At 40.1% G+C, this 25,318-nt stretch overlaps 1 protein-coding gene and 1 long non-coding RNA gene across 2 annotated transcripts; both read right to left on the bottom strand.

Annotated features, from left to right (window-relative positions):
* Positions 1-5,941: 5,941 nt before the first annotated feature.
* On the bottom strand, positions 5,942-7,258 carry LOC142377952 (uncharacterized). Its single transcript, XR_012769573.1, has 3 exons — positions 7,114-7,258; positions 6,523-6,737; positions 5,942-6,424 (listed from the first exon to the last, which is right to left on the bottom strand). It is a non-coding gene; the product is annotated as an uncharacterized LOC142377952 (long non-coding RNA).
* Positions 7,259-7,577: 319 nt separating this feature from the next.
* On the bottom strand, positions 7,578-9,376 carry LOC142377030 (G2/M phase-specific E3 ubiquitin-protein ligase-like). The gene is made up of 6 exons (XM_075460750.1): positions 8,969-9,376; positions 8,827-8,860; positions 8,602-8,669; positions 8,230-8,313; positions 7,834-8,144; positions 7,578-7,741 (listed from the first exon to the last, which is right to left on the bottom strand). Exons 1-6 carry the CDS (start codon positions 9,028-9,030, stop codon positions 7,578-7,580), a joined length of 723 nt encoding a protein of 240 aa, XP_075316865.1. The 5' UTR covers positions 9,031-9,376.
* Positions 9,377-25,318: the final 15,942 nt, after the last annotated feature.

Raw genomic sequence — 25,318 nt, 5'->3', positions numbered from 1 at the left:
TTTGCGTTTTCTCCGTTTTGAACTCCTAAAAACGCCGTCGCCGTGTGCAAGATAGGCACATCTGTCGAAATGTTCTGCGTTTATCTGTCGTTACCGTTGTCGTGGGCACGTAGCCTAAGACTGGCCCTAGGGGCTTTTAGAACCTCACCAGTGCAGAGTCTCTATGTAGAAGCCAGAGAACCATCCCTTCAACTGCTACGCTTGAAACTTGCTCTACAATATGCAGTCAAAATCAAAGGGAACAGAGATAACCCTGCCTACTCCACTGTTTTTCATCCACAGTATTTGAACTTTTATGAGGCTAGACCCAGGTCTATCAGACCTTTTGGATTAAGGATTAAACCTTTACTCGAAGATTTGAATGTTGGTGGACTAACATCTACTCACCTTTGTTCAATTCCCCCTTGGACCCTGAGACAACCAGCAATTGTGCAGGACCTGAGTCACAGAAAGAAATCAAGCACACACCCAAATGAGTACCAAAGTTGCTTCCTCGATGTTAGACATCGCTTCCCTTTGCACACTCCAATCTATACTGATGGCTCAAAGACTGATACCTGTGTGTCCTCAGCAATGGTAGTCTCTTCTAATCAGTGTGGAATACGCATCCCAAACCTATGCTCTATTTTTACAGCTGAAGCCCAAGCCTTGCTCTTAAGTCTTGAATACTTTAAACAGTACAACCAACAAAAATCCTTGATTTGCACAGACTCTAGGTCATGCCTTCAGGCTTTGGAATTTTTACAGACTGACCACCCGTTGATCACCAAAATACTTGGAAAAGTGTATCACCTAACTAAACTCAACCTGGACAATGTTTTTTGTTGGGTCCCTGGTCACATGGGCCTGAGAGGTAATGAAAATAATAATAATAACAATAATATATAAGTTTTATATAGGGCTTTTCCAAATGCTCGAAGACGCTTTACATAAGGAACAAACAGAAAAGCAGAGACAAAAACAAGACATTATAAACAAAAAGACAAGAGAAAAACACTGTTACAGACTTTAGGCAGATAGGGTGGGGGGGGCTGACAGTGCTGCTAAAGGAGCCCTTGATGAAGATATTACTGAATGTCAAGTCCCTGTCTCTGATATGAAACCTGTACTTTCTTCCTACATAATGGATAAATGGCAACCCGAATGGGACAACTGTGCTGGACATGATCAAGTTGTCTATACAAGGTGTAGAATTGGACATTCTAGACTCACTCATGGTTTTTTGTTAACTGAGGTGAACCTTCCCTATGTGATCTTTGTGGTAATCCCTTATCAATTAAGCATATTCTATCTTGCTCTGCCCTTAGAATAAAAAGGCAGCAGTTTTTTAAAGAAGGTACTATAGTAGGTATTTTTAATAAGGTCCAACCTTTAAAGGTTTTAAACTTTTTAAAGTGCATTGATGTGAACAAACTTATTTAATGTATTTGTTTATAAATTTAATTGTTGATATTTAGTGTCAAGTGCAATGTATTACCTGTATTAGCCATGAAATAGCCACAGCTGCTAAACTGGATTTATACGAAAACAAACAAACAAACAAACAAACAAACCTCCCACACTGGACCCCCTCCAATTCGCCTACCGCCAGAATAGGAGCACGGAGGATGCCATCTCCATGGCACTACACTCCGCCCTTTCTCTGCTGAGTCCTCTCCTCTACTCCCTCTTCACCTACGACTGCACACCTGTACATGGTTCCAACACCATTGTCAAGTTTGCTGACGACACAACGATGGTGGGCCTCATCAGCAACAACGATGAGGCGGCGTACAGAGAAGAGGTTCAGCATCTGGCAGAGTGGTGTGCTGACAACAACCTGGCCCTCAACACCAAGAAGACCAAAGAGCTCATTGTGGACTTCAGGAAGAAGAGTGGCACACACACCCCCATCCTTATCAACGGGACGGAGGTTGAGCGTGTCACCAGCTTCAAGTTCCTGGGTGTCCACATCTTTGGGGACCTCTCTTGGTCTCTCAACACCTCAACTCTGGTCAAGAAGGCACACCGTCTCTTCTTCCTGAGGAGACTCAAGAAGGCCCATCTGTCTCCTCAGATCCTGGTGAACTTCTACCGCTGCACCATCGAGAGCATCCTCACCAACTGCATCTCGGTGTGGTATGGTAGCTGCTCTGTCGCGGACCAGAGATCACTTAAGAGGGTGGTGAAAACCGCCACACAAACCCCCTCAGCCACTGAACCTTGTGTAACGGGTGTATAGTGTTGATTCCACTTCCACAGTGACTGCCAATCATATTTGCTGTTGTTCATGTATCTTGGATGCTCACTGGTCGGCAGGGCTCTCCTTAGTACATAAATATGGGCTGTGACACATGCGCAGTGCCAGTGCACGAGGATTGAGCCCATGGTAAGGTTGTTACACAAAGCACAGCGTTATATGGAAACTGTATTTAATGTAATAATGCAGTTAGCATTATTATTATTTGTGTATCATGCTCAGTAAGATGGCAACAACATTGCATTTGACTAAATGTGTTTTTATCTTGTAATGTAATGTTAGCGATCTTGGCTTGAAGGCTAAGCTAAACTTGCTAACTTTCTCTCATTAAGCTGTGCCGAACGAGTGCTGTGCTTGACCGTGAGCTGACCAGTCGTATGCTTTATCAATATTCAGGTACATGTGTTTTTGTTTATATATTTATTTTTACCTGTTGTTGTTGTACACAAGCCAGTGCACGAGGATTGAGCCCATGCTGTGCCGAACGAGTGCTGTGCTTGACCATGAGCTGACCAGTCGTATGCTTTATCAATATTCAGGCAATAAAAGTCCAGTCCTGAAGTTAAGAGTGTCGGTCCTTCTTCAAAAAAGCTTAACACAACGCAGACAACGGTTACACTTGCACTGAACTGTTAGTACTGTATTATCCCACTATAGTGTATTCACTTCGTATTGTATTAATTGTATTTATTTCATACTACCTCATTCCATTTATTCCATACTACCTCACAGTGTAATTCATTGTACTTATTCCATTCTACCTTTTCATTCTACATTTGTATTTATTCACTACTACACTTTACATATGCACATACTCTGCACTTTAACTGCTTTTTGCACTTCTGGTTAGATGCTAAACTGCATTTCGTTGTCTCAGTACCTGTACTCTGTGCAATGATAATAAAGTTGAATCTAATCTAATCTAAAAGCAGAGCACAAAACAGCCCTCTCCGCCGAGTTTAAATCGGCCTTAACTTCCCTCGAAACTAAACTGGATGGTGTCCAATCAGGGTTGACAGATTTGACCTTCTGTCAACTACGGTGGCCGACACGTGCAAACGCGCTGCAAACGGCGAAACAAATCCAACAGTAAAATGCTGCAAGAGAAAAATGCGGCAATAACAAAAACGACCGGAGCACACGCGCTGCAAACCCCGAAACACATGCAAGACAGAAACGCTGCAAACTTTAAAACACATGCAAGATAAAAATGCTGCAAACTTCAAAACACATGCAAGACAAAAACGCTGCAAACTCCAAAACACATGCAAGATAAAAATGCTGCAAACTTCAAAACACATGCAAGACCAAAACGCTGCAGACTTCAAAACACAACGGAAGTTCGCCAGGCCACTGGGGGGTCTCGACCTGTGGGATAGGGGATATATGGGAGCGCTACCATATGAACCAGAGTGATATGAACGAAAGAGAAGAAAGTCAGAAGGTAAGTTGTCCTCATGTCTTTTTTAAACACTTGGCCGTAATCTTTTACCTTATTATAGAAGAGCAGCGGAGTTATGTCGCTAATGTTAGCGTGCTTTCATTTAATTTAATGTTAGCTTTCGCTCGGGGACATCGTCTCCTCATATTGGATACATGGTAAGAGAGATGACAAACCGAGTGCACGGAAAGTACAGAGAGTAAAGGAGATGGCAAGGGAAGAGAAAAGAGAACAAATTTGAAGAGTAAGAGTAAGATTAAATAAAAAGCACAGAAAGGTGACAAAGTGCCCTCTCTCTTTATTTAGTAATGATCAATATGCAATTTTGAAATTAAATTGACTGATTGGATTCATCATAGCATATCATTGTCTATTTTTCCAGGCTGCCATGTTTTGCCCTTTCTGCAGCCAAGATCTGGGGACAGTTCACGTGTTCTGTCACTCATGTGGCAAAAATGTACAGTTCTTGGCACAAGCTGAAGACAATGGTGAGTATACTTGATGTACTCTTGGTTTAACATGCCACACTTTTCAAGATGCCCAAACATGGCTTTTTCCATGATAAACCAGTATTTTTTAGTGTGATAATGTAATGTAACAACCCAAGATTAGGGATCTACACTATATAGACAAACTCTATGTAACTGAGCTGTAACAACCCATATCTGATTTGACTCAGCCTGTCCTTTTTGAAAATGTATTCTCCTTTTCTCCCGTTGTTTGTCAGGTTCAACATTGGACAGCCCCACAGAGGAGGATCTGATTAAAAAGTACTTCCATGATGGCTACAGCAACAAAGAAATTTTGGATTTCCTGGCAACAATTCACAATGTTAAATTGAGCCTTCGCTCTCTGAATAGTAAATTAAAAAGTTTTTCACTGTTCAGGCAGAAAAATTACACTCCTCTTGTTACGGTACGTGCTGCCATCAAAGAAGAGCTAAAGGGACCAGGTCGGCATTATGGCTACCGTTTGATGTGGCTCACACTGCGCCAGAAGTACTATCTGACAGTGAGAAGGGATCATGTTATGACTTTGTTGAACGAGCTTGATCCGTCTGGAGTAGAATTGCGTGCAAGACGGAGATTTGTAAGAAGAGTTTACAGCTCCCATGGACCAAACCATGTCTGGCACATTGATGGTTATGACAAATTAAAGCCCTATGGCTTGGCAATTAGTGGCTGTATAGATGGCTACTCTCGCAAAGTACTGTGGTTGGTGTGTCAAGCAAGCAACAACAATCCAGGAGTGATTGCTCAAAACTATCTACGATGTGTCTCAGAATGTGGGATCATACCAATGCGGCTTCGCACGGACTGTGGCACTGAGAATGGCACAATGGTGGCAATCCATTGTGCTTTAAGATCATCACACACTGATGATTTTGCTGGGGCAGCCAGTCATATGTATGGCTCCTCAACAGCAAACCAACGAATAGAAAGTTGGTGGTCATACTTCCGAAAACAGAGGTTTGGTCATCAACAATTATTTTTATTTTTGTGCTCCTAGTTAATGTTATTGCAGTTACTGAAATGTAAATTTTCAATCGCATTACATGTAAATGTAAACCTAAAATGAATGACAGCTCTAATTCTAGTCTGTTGCAGGTCTCAGTTCTGGATGGACCTGATGAATGATCTGAAAGAGAGACATCTCTTCAGTGGGAGTCATGAGCACACATGTCTAGTGCGGTTTGTGTTCATGGGTGTGCTACAAAGGCACCTTGACGAATGCAGGGAAAGATGGAACACACATACTATCAGACCTGTTAAGCAGTCTCGTTGTCCGTCTGGTAAACCAGATGTCATGTACTACCTGCCTCACAGGTTTGTTTTTATGTGATATGTCTTTAAAAAATATATATATTTGTCAAATTAACGTGTAGTTACTGCCTGTAGTTAAATTATTTTGCCTGTTGAGTAGCTTTCACAATATTTTTCCCCAACAATGAATATTCAGTCATGTATTCATCTCATGCTACCCATTACTCTAATAATCTCTACTAAGCAGTGTGACAGTTGTTTATTTTCACATTTCAAGTACAATTCAGTAATAAAACTGGCTATAACATAAAACAATACAAGTTGCCAGTTGACTGAAAAAAACTAAATATATATATGAACTGACGTACAGTGCATATGTAACCCCCAGGTTCGGTGGAAATGACTGTGGGTTCACATTCTCACAGGAGGAATTTGGCCAGTTTAGAATAGAGACAACCTGCAGTCCATGTGGCGATGACCATCTCCAGGCACACTTTGAGGACTTACAGAGACGGAGTGGTCTGATGCAGCCATTAACATGGGAGTCCTGTGTGGAAAACTACATAAGACTGAAGAACATGGCTGATATGTAATGTGAGTGCAACATTCAGTCTTTGTATCAAACAACCAAAACAAAGTACCACAGCTTTCATGGAACAACTTTCAAAATGGACTCTGCAACTGTAAACATTATAGGTCAACAGCCTAATTTTTCTTTTCTGATACCATACTTGAAATTCCAATTTCAATGGAGTCCAAAACCAGGGGAGTTTTGTATCCCAAAGTCCATGTCTGTTTGAAACTCATCATATGTCTTGGACATTGGTATTTTGATTGTGTTCGCACAGGTGCTGCTGACCGGAAACCGAGATGTTGACTGAAAAATCAGTTTGGGTTGTGGCTGAATTCCAGAGGGAGGCAGTGTGTTTAATCCTGTGGCAAACATCAGGATGTCCGGGAGAGAGAGCCCTGTTTGTTGTTCTGAAAAAAGGAGAAGTATTGAGTTAAGTTAAACATTACAATACGACTGATATAAACAGAAAATGGTAAAAATAATAAATGTTCTAATAAAAATAAACCTTCTGTGCCAAGGAGATAGTCTCTCCAGAATCCTAGTACTCTGGTTTCTTCATGCCGTCTTGTGCTGCCCTTTTCACTGAGCTGAACCTCAAAGATTTCCTGTAGTGTTGCAGATGTCAGCTTCTCTGCACTTGCGCACATGAAGGGCCTGAATACAGATGCATGCTGCTCCAAAGCGTACATGACACCCAGTGTCGAAAGCCCATCCTTGAATCTAGAAAACAATTAGAGCAATCATCACCTCAATGATGCTGGCAATGGAAGCATTTTAAAGGAGCAGTTCCATCCACCATACATGAACATGATTTGGCAGTACATTTAATCTTCTAATCTTTTACACCAAGTGATCTTGCATATTCACCCAGAGTCTGAAACTGACTCGCGCGCCAAATGGTCACTGAAAGTTTTGACAGCTACACAAATTTAAAATTTTTTGTTGACTTGAGTGAAGTAATTCTACCAGCCTCTTGCTCATTTGGCTGATGACTACTGTTACATTCTGACCCTGTATTCATCTCTTTGACTAATATATGACTTGAAAAAAAAAATTAATGAACATCTTTAACTTTGTTCAAATTAGGGAGACATACCTTTGTATTGAGAAATAGTTGCGGTAAATTTTGTACCACCGCATAAAATCTTTTATCATCTTCTTTTTGTCATCCACAATAACAGGGTAATGAAAGCAACCAGCAATCAGCAAGATGTTGGAATGTCTTTCAACTGCTGAATGTAGTTCATCTAATGTAGCTGCATTGGATATCTAGGGCAGAGAACAATGAGCGTAAACGGAAAGCAATATGCTGACACACTCCCATGTGAGGCAATTTATTTAAAAAAAAAAAAAAACGACATACCTACTGAATATCAGATTTTTTGTATTCTGCCATTTAGAATTGTCTTTTGTGAAGACATTTTTTATAGTAACAAAACATGTTCGAAAAAAGTTGATATGGGCATAATTAAATATTAGACATTTAAAAAAAAAATAATACTTTACTTGACTGAAGTAGTTGTTGTTAATAATACCAACCTACCTCAAGCAGGGAAGCTCTCATGGTGTCATCAGTGATATCTTCAATTTTGGGTCAATGTCAGTGGTTGTTCCTGTGAGGAACTGGTAAAACGTCTCTGCCAAGAAGCGAGGACCTGGACCACCATGAACGATGGAAGTAGCAATCATCTTCCCAGCAAGGAAGTATTCATCATCTTTCGCAGCTGTAGATTTTTTTTGTCAAATTAGAACTACATTTACATCAGTTGCCGCATTCTCATGAAGAAGATGCTGAAACTCGAAATAAGGTCATTACCTTTACTGTCAAGTGTGATAAATTTCCTGTCCTCTGGTCCATCAAAGATTCTGCGTGTTCTTAGGCAGTTCATAAGAAGGGTCAGGAACTCACGCTTGGGACCACCATTGTCAAGTCCATCCTCAGCTTGTCCCTCATCGTCAGTGAACCTCACTAATATTTCATTGGATGGGTCAAATGAAGCACGTTTGAAGCCTCGGACCGCTCCGTCCCAAACATTGCCTCTATTGATATTGAACCTGCTGTGAGACGTTTGTGTAGTCTTTGCATAGAGCTCTGAAATAATGTCTGCAGCAGTCTTATGGTCTGTGCTGTAAAAGAAAATGTGGTGTATTATTATTTCAAAGAATAAAGGCACAAATAAGATTTAGAAAAATACTAATTAGTAATTACTACCTTTCCTCTGCACAGTGCTCCATATGTTCCTCTGGCTCTGAGTCACTGTCAACTATGATAGGTGCATACACATTTGTGTAGTTGCTGTATTGAGAGGACAGTTGAGTAAATATTTTCAAATTTATATCTAATGAATGATCTTTAAAAAGAATATTGGGTTTAGAACAGATAATACCAGTATGTTTGGCATATGTATGTATGTATATATATATATATATATATATGCCAAAATATATTTTAAAAAAAAGATATGAATATCCCAAAATACTTGTGGGATTTTTTTTCCTTGGTTTGTAAGTAGTGACTTCCATTTAGAAATGTAAAAATGTAAAAAGCAAATCTGTAAAGGTTGTAACCATCAACACAGCTTACCTATAGTAGTTTTTGTTGTGGTCCTGGGTGGATTTGAGAAGTTCCTGGACTTTGGTTTGTCCTCCATCCTAATTTAACCGAAGAAATTACTGCAGTTAATGTAATGACAGTGCCACTGGCTTAGTAACTATAATAGTACACATTACATTTTGAGTGATTAGCTTGGAGAATTCATGAAAATATGTTCACACATTCAACATTTAAGTAGATGAATTCAAGTCTTACTTGATCAGAGCCTGGTTGTGTGTGTCTGAAAGGTCTGGAAATAAAAAAAAACTAAATAATTAAGTAGCTGCACTGTGCGTTGCACTGTCTGAGCAACAAAATATGAAGTGGACAATGTTTTGTTTGTCGTTTTGTATTTTACTCATTCAGAATGTTCTCCATTCTTGGACTGCTAGCATTATCTGGACCATCCCACAACTGCATACAACATAGAAATGACAGATTTCATCAAACGAAAATATCAATTCACTTCACTTAACGTGTAATGCCATACAGATGATAACTGACCAAGGTGTCAGAAAGTGGACTGTCTCCAGATGGCAACCGAACATGGACAACACTGTCATCGTCACTTGAAGAATGTCCACTGTAACCTAAATGCAATAATTATCTTGATTGTTACGGGTATGAAGTTGAATTGCATTAATCTCCCCAGTTTTACCTGTGAGTAAAGGTTATTTTGAATCCTTGAATCTTCAATATCTATCAACCATAAATACTTAATTAAAATTCACTACATAAATTTGGTGAAATGGTAGAATCATATGGTATCCCCTTTTGCTTTCAAACTTTGTATTGTGGCACAATAAACCCACATTGTAGTAAGAAAAAGACTGTATTGGAAATACAAGCCTAAAGTGGGCCTAAAGGGCTTTCTGATATTTATACTGATGACACACAAGTTAAACCTGGAAGTTAAAAGAATCATGACTGGAATGTATCTTGGTCTGAGAATCATATGTAGGTGTAAAAATGTGATATTTAAATCTAACATATAACAAAGTTGAGCTTAAAACAAGAGTGAAGATGTGTCAGAAGCACTTACAGCTGTTTGCAAAGTCCCTAACAGTGCAAATGTAAAAAGTAATTCTTTGGTAGGACTTTCCAATCTCCTCTTTGTACTTCTGCACTGTGAAAGGGGTGTCAGATCCCGGGATGTTTATAACTTTTTTAGCATCAGGATACAACAAAACATAAGCACAATCTTCCATATCCTGGTTGAAATCTTTCTGCTTTTTTACAGCAGCAGCCAGCAGTTGTTCAGCTGACCAATGAGGCTGAATATCAATGGGAAGAGACTTCCCTCTCACAGGCTTAAGAGAGCACCCGTGCATCTTCATAACGCCAACATTAATCTGATGAAAGATAAGATAATGAAATTAATAAAATAAATTTAATTGATAGAATCTGTCATTTACAGTTCATGAGTCTGCGTTGGTCATTGTGTGTGGGCAATGGCATACCTTCACTATTTTCTGTTTCTGTTCCTTCCCTGCTCTGTTCTTTGAAAAGAATGTCTTTCTTTCCCTCTCTTTTATTGCCCTAAATTTCAAAAAGTACTCAACACCTGAGCTTCCTGAAAGGTCAAAAATACAGGAATTGCACATTAATTACTCTTAATTAATTACTTTATTATTACCCCCACTATTCTCATATTTAATGTATTTCTAACATTTAATGTACTGAGTATTGCTGAGATATACTGACTACAAGAACACGATTTTCAGTTTACCTGCACTAGTGCCTGACTGAGCATCAGGAACTGCACTGGTGGTGGGCCTTTCCTCAGGGGGTTTGTTTGCCTTATTACAAATTGTACTAAGAAATTTAACATTTTTGCCACACTGAAAACAAAAGTCTGCAAAATCTCTCACGGTTTCTCCACAAAATGGACAGTACATCTGTGAGGGGAAAGTGGAGATTATTATTATTAGTTCAATGCTCTCCACATCTCCTCATCACCTCCACATTTTGCCCTAATGTCCCGTCTCTGCTTCCTGGAATTGCCTCTGTTACTCTTCTTCAAATTTGTTCTCTTTTCTCTTCCCTTGCCATCTCCTTTACTCTCTGTACTTTCCGTGCACTCGGTTTGTCATCTCTCTTACCATGTATCCAATATGAGGAGACGATGTCCCCGAGCGAAAGCTAACATTAAATTAAATGAAAGCACGCTAACATTAGCGACATAACTCCGCTGCTCTTCTATAATAAGGTAAAAGATTACGGCCAAGTGTTTAAAAAAGACATGAGGACAACTTACCTTCTGACTTTCTTCTCTTTCGTTCATATCACTCTGGTTCATATGGTAGCGCTCCCATATATCCCCTATCCCACAGGTCGAGACCCCCCAGTGGCCTGGCGAACTTCCGTTGTGTTTTGAAGTTTGCAGCGTTTTTGTCTTGCATGTGTTTTAAAGTTTGCAGAATTTTTATCTTGCGTGTGTTTTGAAGTTTGCAGCGTTTTTGTCTTGCATGTGTTTTGAAGTTTGCAGCATTTTTATCTTGCATGTGTTTTAAAGTTTGCAGCGTTTCTGTCTTGCATGTGTTTTGAAGTTTGCAGCATTTTTGTCTTGCATGTGTTTTAAAGTCTGCAGCGTTTTTGTCTTGCATGTGTTTTAAAGTTTGCAGAATTTTTATCTTGCGTGTGTTTTGAAGTTTGCAGCGTTTTTGTCTTGCATGTGTTTTGAAGTTTGCAGCATTTTTATCTTGCATGTGTTTTGAAGTTTGCAGCGTTTCTGTCTTGCATGTGTTTTGGGGTTTGCAGCGCGTGTGTTCCGGTCGTTTTTGTTATTGCCGCATTTTTCTCTTGCAGCATTTTACTGTTGGAATTGTTTCGCCGTTTGCAGCGCGTTTGCACGTGTCGGCCACCGTAGTCAACCCATCAAACACAAAATATCCTATTAAAAAAACAACAGTTTGATATATGAACAGGGGGAGAAATCAGGGATGCTACTTGCTAATTTGCTAAAAGGACGTAGAGCCAAACAACTTATAGCTGGGATAGGTTCTGACACTGGTGAAATTACCTCTAACCCTGCTGAGATTAATGACGCCTTCAGGAACTATAGAGCCGCTTGCAATCTCGCTCAGAGACAACACTGGGATTGAAGGCATCCTTAGGGGTGGCGTAAAACATAAGGTCTCTCTCTACGCTGACGATCTCTTGCTGTATGTCTCGGACCCAACAAATTCTTTACCTGTGGCGCTGTCTTTGTTTGGCATATTCGGACCCTTGTCAGGCTACAAAATTAACTTGCACAAGACAAAGCTATTCCCGGTAAATGCTGAGGCACTAGATGCTGATTATAGCAACATCCCATTTATGATTGAGAGACGACAATTCACCTACTTAGGAATCGAGATCACCCGTAAATTTAAAAACCCTTTCAAAGAAAACTTTACACATCTGCAAAACCAGGTTAGAACGTCTTTACAACAGTGGTCACCCCTCGCACTGACTCTAGCTGGCCGTGTAAACTCCGTAAAAATGAATGTACTGCCAAAGTTTACTTACTTTTTTCAATGTTTGCCTGTATTTGTTCCCAAGTCCCTTTTTGTTTCCTTAGACTCGACTATTTCCACATACATATGGCGGAACAAGAGACCCCGAATAAACAAAACGGTACCCCAGCGCTCAAAGAAAGACGGAGGTATGGGACTCCCCAATATGCGTTACTACTATTGGGCAGCGAACATCCGCTCTCTCGCCATCTGGCACCGGTACAATTTTCGATCTGATGGCCCGGAATGGACAACTGTGGAGCTAAATTCAGTCCAAAACATGTCACTTTCTGCACTCCTCGGTTCCCCACTCAACCATCCGAAACCCCAACAAATAAAAAACCCAGTCATACGTTCAACTCGTTCAACGTGAGGGTGTGGACCCAGTTTAGGAGAACATTTGGTTATACAGAATTTTCCATTCTCAGTCCTGTTGCCTGCAACCATTTATTCGCCCCGTCTCAATACGATACTTCCTTCATAGACTGGCATAAAAAAGGCATCATTTCATTCTCAGACCTATTCAAAGGTAGCAGTTTTTCCTCCTTTGAGGAACTTTCAAAGAAATTTAACTTGCCCAAAACTCAGTTTTTCTGTTACTTACAGGTCAGGGATTTCATGCGGCATGTTCTGCCAGCTTTCCCCAATTAACCTAGTCCCAATCCAATGGATAGTTTTTTCTCATTTAATCGTGCATCGAAGGGCGCCCTCTCAACATTGTGCCATAACATCACCATGCTGCAGCATTTGTCATTGAATCGGACCAAGATTCCATGGGAACAGGACCTAGTGCATTCAATTGCAGCTGACCGCTGGGAGTCAATCCTGAAATCGATCCATAAATCATCACTGTGCGCGAGACACTGCCTAATACAATTTAAAGTGATCCATAGAGCTCACATGTCAAAGGTAAAACTAGCCAGCATATACTCGGACAGCATCCCTACCTGCGATAAATGCAAGTCAGGGGATGCCACTCTTTTCCACATGTACTGGCTGTGCCCTCGATTACAAGAATTTTGGAATGAAGTTTTTCATACTCTTTCGAAAATTCTGAAGCGTAGACTAGACCCAAACCCTATGATTGCTCTGTTTGGTGCTTCTGCGGATGATGTTCCCCAGATGACTTTCACTGAGCGCCATGTGATCTCTTTCTCCTTGCTTCTGGCCAGGCGGGCCATTCTGCTTAGATGGAAGGGGACAACCTCACCCACACACATTCAGTGGCTCCGAGGTGTTATGCACTGTCTAACTCTAGAGAAGGTAAGATTTTCAATTGGAGGCTCAGAGGGTAAATTTTATAAGACCTGGCAATCCTTTCTGACCTATTTTCATGATTCTTACACAGCATAGATTACAACATGAGAGAGCGAATATTGTGAACCCTTGACATTCGAGTAGCTCAAGGTTTTGATTTTAATAAGCCCGCCAACTACTTTTAATTCAAGAAAAATTCACAATCTTGTTTTCTTCTTTTTGTGTGCCCTTTACTTAACCTCTTTTAAGACTGGGGGTGGGGATAGGGGATTGGTGGTGAGTGGGTGGGCAGGTCGGGTCAATGTTCTACCTCAAGATTTCTGTAAATCTTTTTTCTTCTTATATGTAAATGTTGATTTTTGCAAAACTTTGATACCATTTAGAATTACACGAGCCCAACCTTAGGGTTGTATTGTGGAGGGTATTTTTGTTATTGTTGAGATACTCATCTTCAATGTATCACTGTTACTTGTATATTCATCGTGGAAATAATAATAAAAAAAGATTTGAAACCAAAAAAGCAACGAGTCATACAAGCACGGTGAGCACCTACCAGCAGAAACATAAATCGGCGCCCCTGATCAGCATAGCAATGCCATGTTGTCTAATAAGATTACTGAATGAAAGCATATATAGAGTTAAAATAATTGGTCGAAGGCAAGCACAGAACCCTGTGGATTTACATGATTAAACTGGAATCTATCAGATAAATGTGACTTAAACCAGCCTAATGCAGTTCCTTTAATCCCAATAACATGTTCAAGTCTCTTTAATAAGATACTGTGATCAACCGTATCAAATGCAGCACTGAGATCCAACAGGCCAAGCACAGACACAAGTCCGCTATCAGAGGCTAAGAGGAGATCATTGGTAACTTTCAGCAGTGCAGTTTCTGTGCTATGATGCACTCTGAAACTCTTCAAACAGATTATTTATATGGAAATTATCACGAAGGTGAGCTGCAACTATTTTTTCCAGAACTTTAGACAAAAAAGGGAGATTGGATATAGGTCGATAATTAGCTTCTTAACACTTCTTTATCAAGAGTAGGTTTAATTACAGCAACCTTAAAAGTCTGAGGGACATATCCTGTCAACAAAGACAGATTGATCAAATCCAATATGGAAGTGTCAATTTAAGGGGAAAACCTCCTTGAACAGTCTAGTTGGGATTGGGTCTAAAACGCAAGTTGATGGTTTAGAAGAGACTACTACTGTCGTTAGTTCAGAGAGATCAACTGGGCAGAAGCCGTCTAAATATAAATCAGGTTCTAAAGATACTTCTAAAGCTGCTGTACTTGATGATACATCACTGATAATAGTGGGAAGGATTCCATTAATCTTATCACTGATAGAAACAATTTTATTGATAAAGAAGCTCAAGAAATCATCACTGCTGAGAGTTAAAGGAATACCTGGCTCAACAGAGCTCGGACTACTGGAATACTGTTAACTGTTCACTCTCAATGCCACAAGATCAAGGGTGTGATTAAGGCAGTGAGTAGGTCTGTGAACACTCTGAGAAAATCCAGTAGAGTCTAATATAGAATTAAAGTTAATATTTAGGCTGTCATTTTCAACATATGCATGCATATTAAAGTCACCCACTACAATGACTTTATCTGTACTCAGCACTAACTGGGATAAAAACTCTGAGAATTCAGACAGAAACTCAGAATAAGGGCCAGGGGGGTATTCCTAGAGCTGGCTTAGCGGAAAGCCTGGCTTATTTCGCTACTTCTGGCTAAATTTAGCGAGAGTTCCGTTCCATAAACGTGGCTTATTTGAACGCCCGCTGAGTAACCATGGTAATTTATGCTGTTGAACTAGCCTGGTCCCGGGCAGGCTAAAGTTGAAGCTTAGCTTAGCTGCAACTCAAAAAATGTCCGACCGGCTGAAACAGACTCCCGAAAGAAATGTTCACCTAGAATTCTGCGCTCCCGCAACTCATGTCTTGTCTAAAAAACGAAACAAAAACTGTGGTTATCATATCACCACTTTCACTGTCTCAAAAAATCAATCAGTCGGTGCCAGTGCAACTAAAGAAACGCAACTATACACACGTATTGAACATGAAATTAAATGAGAGAGAACATGGTATTCATTAAAACTAATCAATACCTAACAAACATCCAATCTACACCCACGTAGGACCAGACTCAGAAAAATGGGGGACAGGTAATAATGTTAATGATACAAATTATTGAAAGCTCCTTTCAAAACAGTCAAGGACACTGTACAAATAAGATATTAGATAAAACGCAGGAATTAAAAAATCTTACCATATTGAAAATACACAGAACGGAGCAATAAATTGAGGTAAGCACACTTTGAACGGATGGGTTTTGAGTTAAAGGGGAACTCCTTTAACTGAAAACCCATATCGGCACTCCCTGTGCGGCGATTGCGCTGTTTGCGCAGCCTGTCATGCTAGCCAAATACGTGGTGGCTAAGGGGCAAGTGCTAAACCTTCCGCGTAAAACAACAACTTGCACACTGCAGAAACGTCACACCACTTTATAAACCATCCGACAATAAAGTCACAAGCCTTACCAAAAAACTGCGTTCAAGTATTTAAAACAATGTTTTAAATATTTGAACGCAGTTTTTCTAGAGAAGATAATTGTTTTGTATATGGGAGTATCGTCCATTGACTCTTTTGGGCTTTCACATGCGCGAGCATACCGACAACCGGTAAGTGACATGCTGTTTATAAAGTTGTTTTGTAACGTCCCCATGCCAGTAATGTGAGAACCATGCATATGGTTTTGATGGTAAGGCTTGTGACTTTATTGTCGGATGGTTTATAAAGTGGTGTGACGTTTCTGCAGTGTGCAAGTTGTTGTTTTACGTGGAAGGGTTAGCGCTTGCCCCTAGCCACCACGTATTTGGTTAGCATGACAGGCTGCGCAAACAGCGCAATCTCCGCACAGGGTGCGCCGATTTGCACCAGTCTGTGTCCTACTGTCAGTATTTGACAACCTCTAGCAATGGGATTGCGCTTCAAATGCCCCGGAGTTCCCCTTTAAGACTTGAACAGAGGGAGGGGGGGGACCTCTGTCCTTTCAGGCTGTTGCTCCACATTTACAGTAGCCGATAATGTAAAACAACCTACTGGCTGAAGTATTTGCATTAAGTTCATCATCTCCCTCAGGCTTCCCTAATGTTATCGGTGCACTACACTGTACCCATGTACGCATCCAAGGCAAGGCAATTTGTAGAGCACAATTCGTACACAAGGCAATTCAAAGTGCTTTACAGCTACATTTGGAAAATCATTCCAAAAAACAAAAAAATTATTAATTAATTAATTTAAAAGTGAAGAGTGCAGATAAAATACTTTCAGGTGTCATATGCACATCTAAATAGAACTGTTTTCAGCCTGGATTTAAACATTGTCACATTGTCCAGGCCCCTGCTGGACCCGTGGAGGCTGACTATGTAAACCGAAAACTTTTCCACATCCTAAATGTACAGGTACACTTGGTAATTGTCCATAGACTCTGAACTGGATTTCTAATTTTGAAAAATACCACATCAACCCCTTTGAGTAATGCTGAGCAATGTTACATTTATGCCCTGTGAAACCTCATCATTGACTCCTATCCTCCGTGCATACAGATGATCTGTGATGGAGGTCATTTAATTTCCAACATTGAGGCTAAATGGCCGGGATCAGTTCATGATTCTTGGATCTTCCGAGCATCCTCACTGGCACAGAGGTTTGCACAAGGCGCAAGAATTTTACTAACCTGAAGGAGTGTACTTTTGAAGTAAGGTGTAGCATAGCCAGAATTTTGGTGCTCTAATGAGAGGTCAGGTGTAGAGGTCATCTTAAGGAATTTAAAGTGCTCGTCATACTTTATTATAGATAGCCATATAAGGCACATATTGCATCAAATTGCCAAGTCTTAACACATGTATATCCATCCAACATTTATCTTATTCTGCAGGAGAGTTTAATGGTGTCCTGCTTGGGGACAGAGGCTATGCATGCTGGCCGTACCTCCTCACGCCATATTCTGATCCAGGAACAAGGGCGGAGAGGGCATTCCACAATGCACATGCTAAAACAAGGGCACGGATACAAATGACCTTTGGCCAAATTAAATACAGGTTCATTGCTTAAAGTTTTCAGGCACCATGGCTGACTTCTGACAGAGCCATCTTAAATTTTATAGTATACTTCATATTTTATACATTTTGTCTTGTGGACAACTTTTCAGGCTCAAGTCTTTTTTTCGTTGAGTTCTAGTGCCTGAAAGGACTCAGTTTCTCCTGACACAGTGAGGGACCTGTACAGGGACACATATTTCCTTTGATCCTTATTGTTGTGACCTTTGAGTTAGAACTTCTTTTCATAATTTACCATTGACACAGTAGCAGTTTAAGTCAGAGCAAGTGTAAGAAGGCTAAATGGACAGAGATGATTTATAACTTTCCACACGTTTAGGTCATGGCACCCCACTGTGAATATAAATGTATAAACAAAGTTCTAACACTTTGCATGAACCGTACAATAATGACAAGTTTGAGTTCAAGTTGTGTTGTTTCTCAAGCTGTGTAGAGAAAACAGAATTAAATACAGTTCACAACACGAAATTCTCCTTTATCTGAATTTATACTAACATCCCTCTCCAGTTTCATAATCTCTAGCTTGATCTTTTTTATTTTCAGTTTCTTGTATTCCATATCTAGTTTGGCGCTCTCTTTATTGGACAAACACATTTCTTCAAAGGCTACTTACCACTCTGAAATATGTTTCTGTACTTTACTTTCACCTGCTGCCAGGTACGCTTTTGGCTGTTAAGATTGATCCTGCTGAGATGTAACAGTGAAAAAATAATATCTGGGTCACACACACAGGATAATATAGTCACAAAGTATGATGATGCGTGTTGATTATTGGGTTATTAATAAACTGAGCAGGGCCAGTATATGTGTGCTGTACATCTCATACAATTCAGCATGCTTTATGTAAACAAATTATAACACAAAGAGGAGAGCATAAATACATGAGGACAGTAAAATTAATGTCAATGGTATGAAACTTTCATAACTTACGCATTTAGTCTGTCTGCAGTTGTTAGCCGTTTCTTCGCTTTTTTGATCGCAGCTGTATTACCATTTCTGGTGATGACACTTTTAAAATCCTCATACAGCTCCATCAGCATTATTTGTTCAGCTGCCGAAAAAATAACAGCGCTTGTCTTGCTCTCCTTTTCACACAGATCTCCGTTCAGATAACCTCGCCTGCAAAACTAAAAAAAGACTACATTACCACTGAAGTAGGCAGAGGAGTAACTAAATATCTGACACATGGAACAAGAGAAGGCAGGAGATGGAGGGAGAGAACTGGTAGCCATGCTAAGCTTTAGAACCCCTAGAAAAATGTAAATAAACACTAAAGATCTGTAAGAGTGAATAGAAAAAGTATGTGTTAGAGTTAACTATGCAAAAATGTGTGAATTATCTGAAGAAACTGAGTGATTTTTAATAGTCCAAGAGGAGCAAGAAATTCCACAGAACCCAAAAAAGGTAACAGGAAGTGATGTAATACGTTTTAGCGTAAGTGGTCAAGCTATGCAACAAATCTAATCATCACCTAAATACAATGGTGAACACCCCAGGTAAGTTTCGAATGGTAATGTTGTTGGCATGTATCCACCAGGAGGTCCTCAATAACAACATTTGCATCGGTCCCTGATTTGACCAAGGGCTGTCCTGATGCCACTTGATCCTGCCTGGATGATCATGAGTACTGCAGCTTGAGCCTGACATCACTGTTGCCATACCTTCTGTTCAGTTCTGTCGATGGGTAAAAAGCTGTTGGCTTTACATAATTTCCCATTTACAGTGTCTAGAAGTACGACATCAGTCCCTTTTAAAACCTATTATGGTTTTAGTTACCTAATCCAGGCCATCGAATCAAAATGCTGATGATTACTCTATAAATTATTGCAATGATAAGATTTGAGGGCAAAGTGAAGGATTTGATGTCAGTACATGGCCAGTGATTGACAGTTGTGATTAGCTTGTCTGCTATTTTCTGAGGTTTCTGAACTTGCCAGGCAATATTCACATGGCTAGTAGTCAGGATATAACAAAATAATCTCCTACATAAAGGTTGACCAGTCAATTCAACCCAACATAGAGGGCTAAACCAACCTTAGCCTTAACCCTGTAAGACCCACTGTTGCAGAATTACAACAATTTTTGCATCCCCCCAAAAAACTTTTTTTTGGGGTTTTTTTTTTGGTTCAACCACATTAACATACTCATTTGGTCCTATTGTTCAGTCTCAGAAAGCTATTGGGTCACACATTTGTATATAAGGCCTGCCCTCAGGTCGAGAAGTCACACAACCTCCAGATTTTTGAGAGAGCATCAACCCCTTCATTTACTGGACTGGATTTATCTGATTGAAGTAAGTAAAATGCTTTAAATATTTTTTTTTGTGTTTATTACAGTGTCTAGAACGTGTCCATATGTATTCATTGTGGAAAATGTGCATTACATTTTCTTTAGAGCTTGTTTTGTAAGCGTTGCAATATTACAACGTTGGGTGAATGTGGTAGTCAAAATATCCCTGTTTTGAGAGGAACCTCTTCAGAGGACCTTCCATTTACATTTTTTCTATATAACTTTAAACTACACATGATTTATACATTCTAGCCTTATATTAGATTACATATTATTGTATTAGAAACTAGTGTGCAAAGGTATATATTGCCATATATAATCATTTTCATTTACTTATAATGAATTCTAACCACCTGCAACATTCAGTATTTTCCCCTTATCACAGAAAGCAGGACTTTCTAACAAAGAAATTCTTTTTGTGCATGTCTGCTCTTTGTCTTGGCCATTGATAAGGAAATGTTCCTATATCTATTCATAGACATAGCAGTTGTGGGGGATGATGGGGGAGGGCTTTTCCATTGTTCTGGAGCAGGTGTTGATGCTCAGAAATGTAAGGTGTTGATGTAAATTGGAGGTTACCTGCATACCTATTAGTATGATAATCAGAGTTTACAATTGGTCAGCTATACACTATTGTGTGACCAGTGAAATGTGTGAATAGGTTATTTCAGTGCAATTTGTAAACACTTCATATTGAAATCAATCTCCCCATCATCCCCTCTTTTTCTGCAGGTTATCTAGAATCTAATAAGCATGTGTGCTGTTTATATTCAATTTTATTTTTTCCATTTCAGAATGCGACCAGCAAGGACAGATCCTCGGTACAGTGTGACGGATGTGATTGAGATGGTCCATAATGGAGAGAGTGATGTGGACATAGAGTTTGACGACACTGATGCGAGTGATGAGGAGTCAGATAACGATGCCTGTGTGGACAAAGAAAACCAGGAACCCACTGACTGCACAGCCAGGACATTGGACATTGAGCCCCAATCAAATGAACACATCAAGCCCCGTGACAGATATCGCTGGCAAAAAAAGGATTTCATCCGTCCCAATACTGATTTTTCTGGTCCAGCTCTCACAGATGATGCAACTGTCCTCCACACACCGCTGCAGTACTTTGAAAAGTTTGTCTCAGAAGACATGATTCAAGCTCTGGCAACCCATACAAATGAGTACAGCGTTCAAAGTAATGGAAGATCTGTGAACACCACAATCAAGGAAATACAGAAAATGTTGGGCATGTACCTGAGGATGGGCTTGGTCCAAATGGCTGGAACCCGTATGTATTGGGAGACAGATACGCGGCACTCCCCAGTTGCTGATGTGATGCCCCGCAACAGATTCCAATCTCTTTTGACAACATTACATTTTGTGAACAATTCAACAGTGTCAGAGACTGAAAAGAGGGACAAACTCTGGAAACTCAGACCATGGCTTGAGTCATACAGAGAGAAATGCCTGCAGGTGGTACCCGAAGAGCACAATTCTGTGGATGAGATGATGATTCCTTTTAAGGGGAATTATCTTTATTACTCTACTCTACTCTACTAAGTTCTTGTTGTTGCAATAAATGACTGTTCAGAACAACATGACTGAGGTTATTTTTCATGTTATACTGTTCTGGGACAAAAGCAAAACCCTGCAAAAGAATCCTTAGTTCTGTATTGTTGTTCAGACAATGAGTGCAAATGCAGGAGATTCTGCTCCCCATTGAGCCCAACGTTGCAATATTACAACGTTTCCGTAAAAACTTAACAAAACATATTTTTTTTAAAAACACATCATTTTCAGCATCAAAGGCCTCCTACAACAACATCTTAATGGTTGAAAAAATTTTTTTTGGTGTTTTTCTATATCTGGGTCTTACAGGGTTAATAAGGCTTTTTTTTTTATTTCCCTAACGATGTATTTCCTTTTGTTATGGTAAGCAAATAATAAGAAATCAAAAAGAAAGAACTTCCGCCGAATAAAATTATAATGTCAGTGCATGTGTGCATGCCCCAAAAGTTAAAAAGTAATATAAAATAGGTATGCAGGGTATATAGAAACTGCATGGGGAGAAAAACAGTACTAACACCTAGAATAGCCAGTAAAAAATACATTTTGCATATATTTTGAGATATGAAACAAACATATTGCAGATATTTCTTATACCTGTAAATGTAAAATCATAGATTGCTTTGTAGTTAGTTTTTGCTATTTATTCTTTTCTAATATGAGTAAAAAAGAAACGTGTCTCTTTGAAAATGTGATGCTTTTATTTTAATTACTCAAAATAAATCATATTTTCTTGAGGAAAGAAACCCAACAACAACTCCTCCCAAGATAGGAAAGTGTATGATACAATACCATCTCCAGTAAACATATAATTATTTGTTTTATATAAATTATTGTTCTATAAATCCAATTTTTTAATTTCAGGTGTAAAATTCCTGTGGTCAAAGCGAAGTCTTTATGATCAGAAAACAATACTGGCCCACACTGATCCCTTACTCAAAAGATCACAGTAACATGCTGTTGCTACTGTGTGTGTGCTGTCTGGAAGCTTACAAGGGGTCAGAGGAGAGACGACACCTGACCAACCAACAAAGCACAACTCAGCTTCCGTTCCATCAGTTGTCTTTCGTCACACGACTTTGTGTTTCCTGTTAATTCCCCTTCAAAAACACCCAGATGGTGTTTTTCCTCTGAAGTGGCAGATATTTTACCAAGCTCTCTGTTTGTTAAACAAAAGGGGCTTCAAGGATCTATTTCATCCGTTCAACATATACACATCAGAGGTGATAAAGAATTTAGGGGCTTCAACATGTGCAAACATTCAATCTCAATATTCATGATTTTCCATTTTGAAAGCTCAAACCAGTTCTTGATTCTAAGATTTTAAACAATTTTCAAAATGTTTCAACATTTAAAAACTAGTTTGTTTAAATACCAATTAAAAAAAACCCGAACATTAGTATTTGGAACAGGGTAGGTGTCGAGAGCTGTTTCAACAGATCCCTGAACCAGGTTTCTGGAAAGCACTAAGAAGAGGATGTTTTTTTCTTCTTTTCTTTTTTCTTCTGGCTGTATTGAGTCAGAGCTGAGGACCTCATTGGGGTGTGGCAGACTCAGAAGGGGAAATGTTGACCAACTGTCTTGCACACTCCTGCAGTATTTACAGTATAAACCTGGAGGCTGGCAGAGGAGCGTGTTCTTATTTATCTTGGCCCAGAGCGTATCAGTAGAGATTGGAGCTGTTATGAGAAACATTTTTTGTGGGTGGCCTCTCCAGCGTTAGTGGTTAGGTTATAAGACTTGTAGTGAATTAACTGCTGCCTTGAATTCTGTTGTCATCCTCCAGTGCACTCAATAAGATGTATCCTCATCGCATGTCTGTTCTGGAAATGTGAACACAATTTGGCTTTTTTTCTAAAAGATATTTTCACTTGTATTATACTGATATTTACTGACAAAATATACTGCATATTTTAAACTGTGTAGTGGAGATTCACAGTTGAAATAGTGTGCACCTGCAAAGAGAAATATGCACATTCTGTTATTAACATATGTGTAGGCATAGTTACATTTGGATTTGTCTCAATAATAGTGATACGGGCGCATGAGCTTTATTTCTCACACAAATGTGGCTCAGCCTGCTAATGTCTGAGATTGAGGTGTGGTTGATGAACGTCATAACTACAACCACACACAATGTACAAGGGTTCAAAAGCTTTACTCCAACACACAGTCAGTAAAAACAGGATGACATCTGTGAGCCTCACAAACTTAAATGACTCTACACCACTGGAGTTTGATCAGTTTGATTTAAAACCTGTAAGAAAGTGTAAAAAAGCCATCTGAACATGTGATCACATTCAATGAGGCAGGGTAACAATAGATTCCCTTTTCAGGATCAAGTTAGAATGAGACAGGAACCAGGAACCTGCCAATAAAAACTGCTTCAAAACCTTCAGGAGGAAATGTCCACGTCTGCTTTACCACCCTCCACCTGCACATCTGGAACTACAGCCAAGTGATGTGCACCCCCAAAAATTTGGGGGTGCACATCAGTGAAGACCTCTCCTGGACCACCATCACCGCATCACTGGCAAAGAAAGCCCAACAGCGTCTCTACTTCCTGCGCAGACTCAAGCGGGCAAGTGCTCCACCCCCCATCATGAGCACCTTCTCATTGAGAGCATCCTTTCCAGCTGCATCACTGTGTGGGGAGGGAGCTGCACTGAATACAACAGAAAAGCCCTGCAGTGCATAGTGAACACAGCAGGAAGGTTCATTGGTGCCCCACTCCCCTCCCTGAAAGACATATACACCACCCGCCTCATCCGCAAGGCAAGCGCAATTGTGAGCGATGCAAGCCACCCTGTTCACAATTTGTTCAGCCTCCTGCCATCTGGGAAAAGGTATAGAAGCCTCCCCTCCCTCACCACCAGACTCACCAACAGCTTCATCCACCAGGCTGTTAGGATGTTAAACTCTCTCCCCTCACCATCCTCAGTCACCAGGCTGGATGGAAGATGACATGACTGTCTTTGCACTATTATTATGCCACTTGCACAGTTTGAACAAAACACAAAAACTTAGGCTGCAATTACCCGACTGTCTTTGTACTACTGTGCAACTTGCAGACTTAGCCATTACCAAACAGAACTGTTTTGCACCATTCCACTGCCTTCTTAATCCTCCTTCCTAGAATGCACTTTACTTACTTAAAATGCCTATTTTATGTTTAGATACTTCTATTTAATGTTTAGCTATACCTAGTTTTCCACTATATGTCTATTTAATGTTTAGCTATGTGTAATTTTTCACCATATGTCTTTGTCTTCACCGTGGGATGGTGAGAAACGTAATATCGATTGCTTCATATGTCTGGTACATGAAGAATTGACAATAAAGCTGAATTGAATTGAATTGAATTGAAGTGGGGTCTGCACGATGGTGTGGTGGTTAGCACCGTCACCTCACAGAAAGAAGGTTCCAGGTTCAACTCAGGGCTGGGGCCTTTCTGTGTGCAGTCTGCATGTTCTTCCCATGTATGCGTGGTACTCCGGCTTCCTCCCACTGCCCAAAAACATGCATGTTAGGTTCATTGGTGTCTCTAAAATTGTCCTGAGTAGTGAGTGTGAGAGTGTGTGGTTGTTTGTCTCTGTGTGGCCCTGTGATGGACTGGCGGCCTGTACCCCGCCTCGTGTTTGATGACCGCCTGGATTGGCTCCAACCCCCCCAACCCTGAATTGAAGTGAAGACAAAGGGGCAGTCAGTCATAGTCCTATGTTCTAAAACATCGATATGGACTGAAAAATTGACAAATAAGCCCTCATTAAAGAGATGTAAAGGAGTTAAATCCTCCACCACAGATGAAAAGGCTAACACTCTGTTAGCTTGCTGGTAACCACACAACCTATGAAACAACAGAGCATGTTTGCCTCTCTGCCATGACCCTGATGTTGATGCATGTATTATACTTGTAATGATCCTAGGATTCATCCATCCATTTTCTATACCCGCTTAATCCAACTGTAG

Source organism: Odontesthes bonariensis, chromosome 3 (genome assembly GCF_027942865.1).
Source record: "Odontesthes bonariensis isolate fOdoBon6 chromosome 3, fOdoBon6.hap1, whole genome shotgun sequence".
NCBI classification, from domain to species: domain Eukaryota; kingdom Metazoa; phylum Chordata; class Actinopteri; order Atheriniformes; family Atherinopsidae; genus Odontesthes; species Odontesthes bonariensis.
The sequence above is the reverse complement of the archived record's forward strand: the minus strand, read 5'-3'. Positions and strand labels throughout refer to the sequence as shown.

Coding starts and splice junctions, on each gene's coding strand:
- LOC142377030 (XM_075460750.1), bottom strand. CDS start 9,030: ATGCAGTTGTGGGATGGTCCAGATAATGCTAGCAGTCCAAGAATGGAG. Junction 8,314..8,601: donor CACAACAAAAACTACTATAG/GTAAGCTGTGTT, acceptor CTCTCAATACAG/CAACTACACAAATGTGTATG. Junction 7,742..7,833: donor TATCACACTTGACAGTAAAG/GTAATGACCTTA, acceptor AAAAATCTACAG/CTGCGAAAGATGATGAATAC.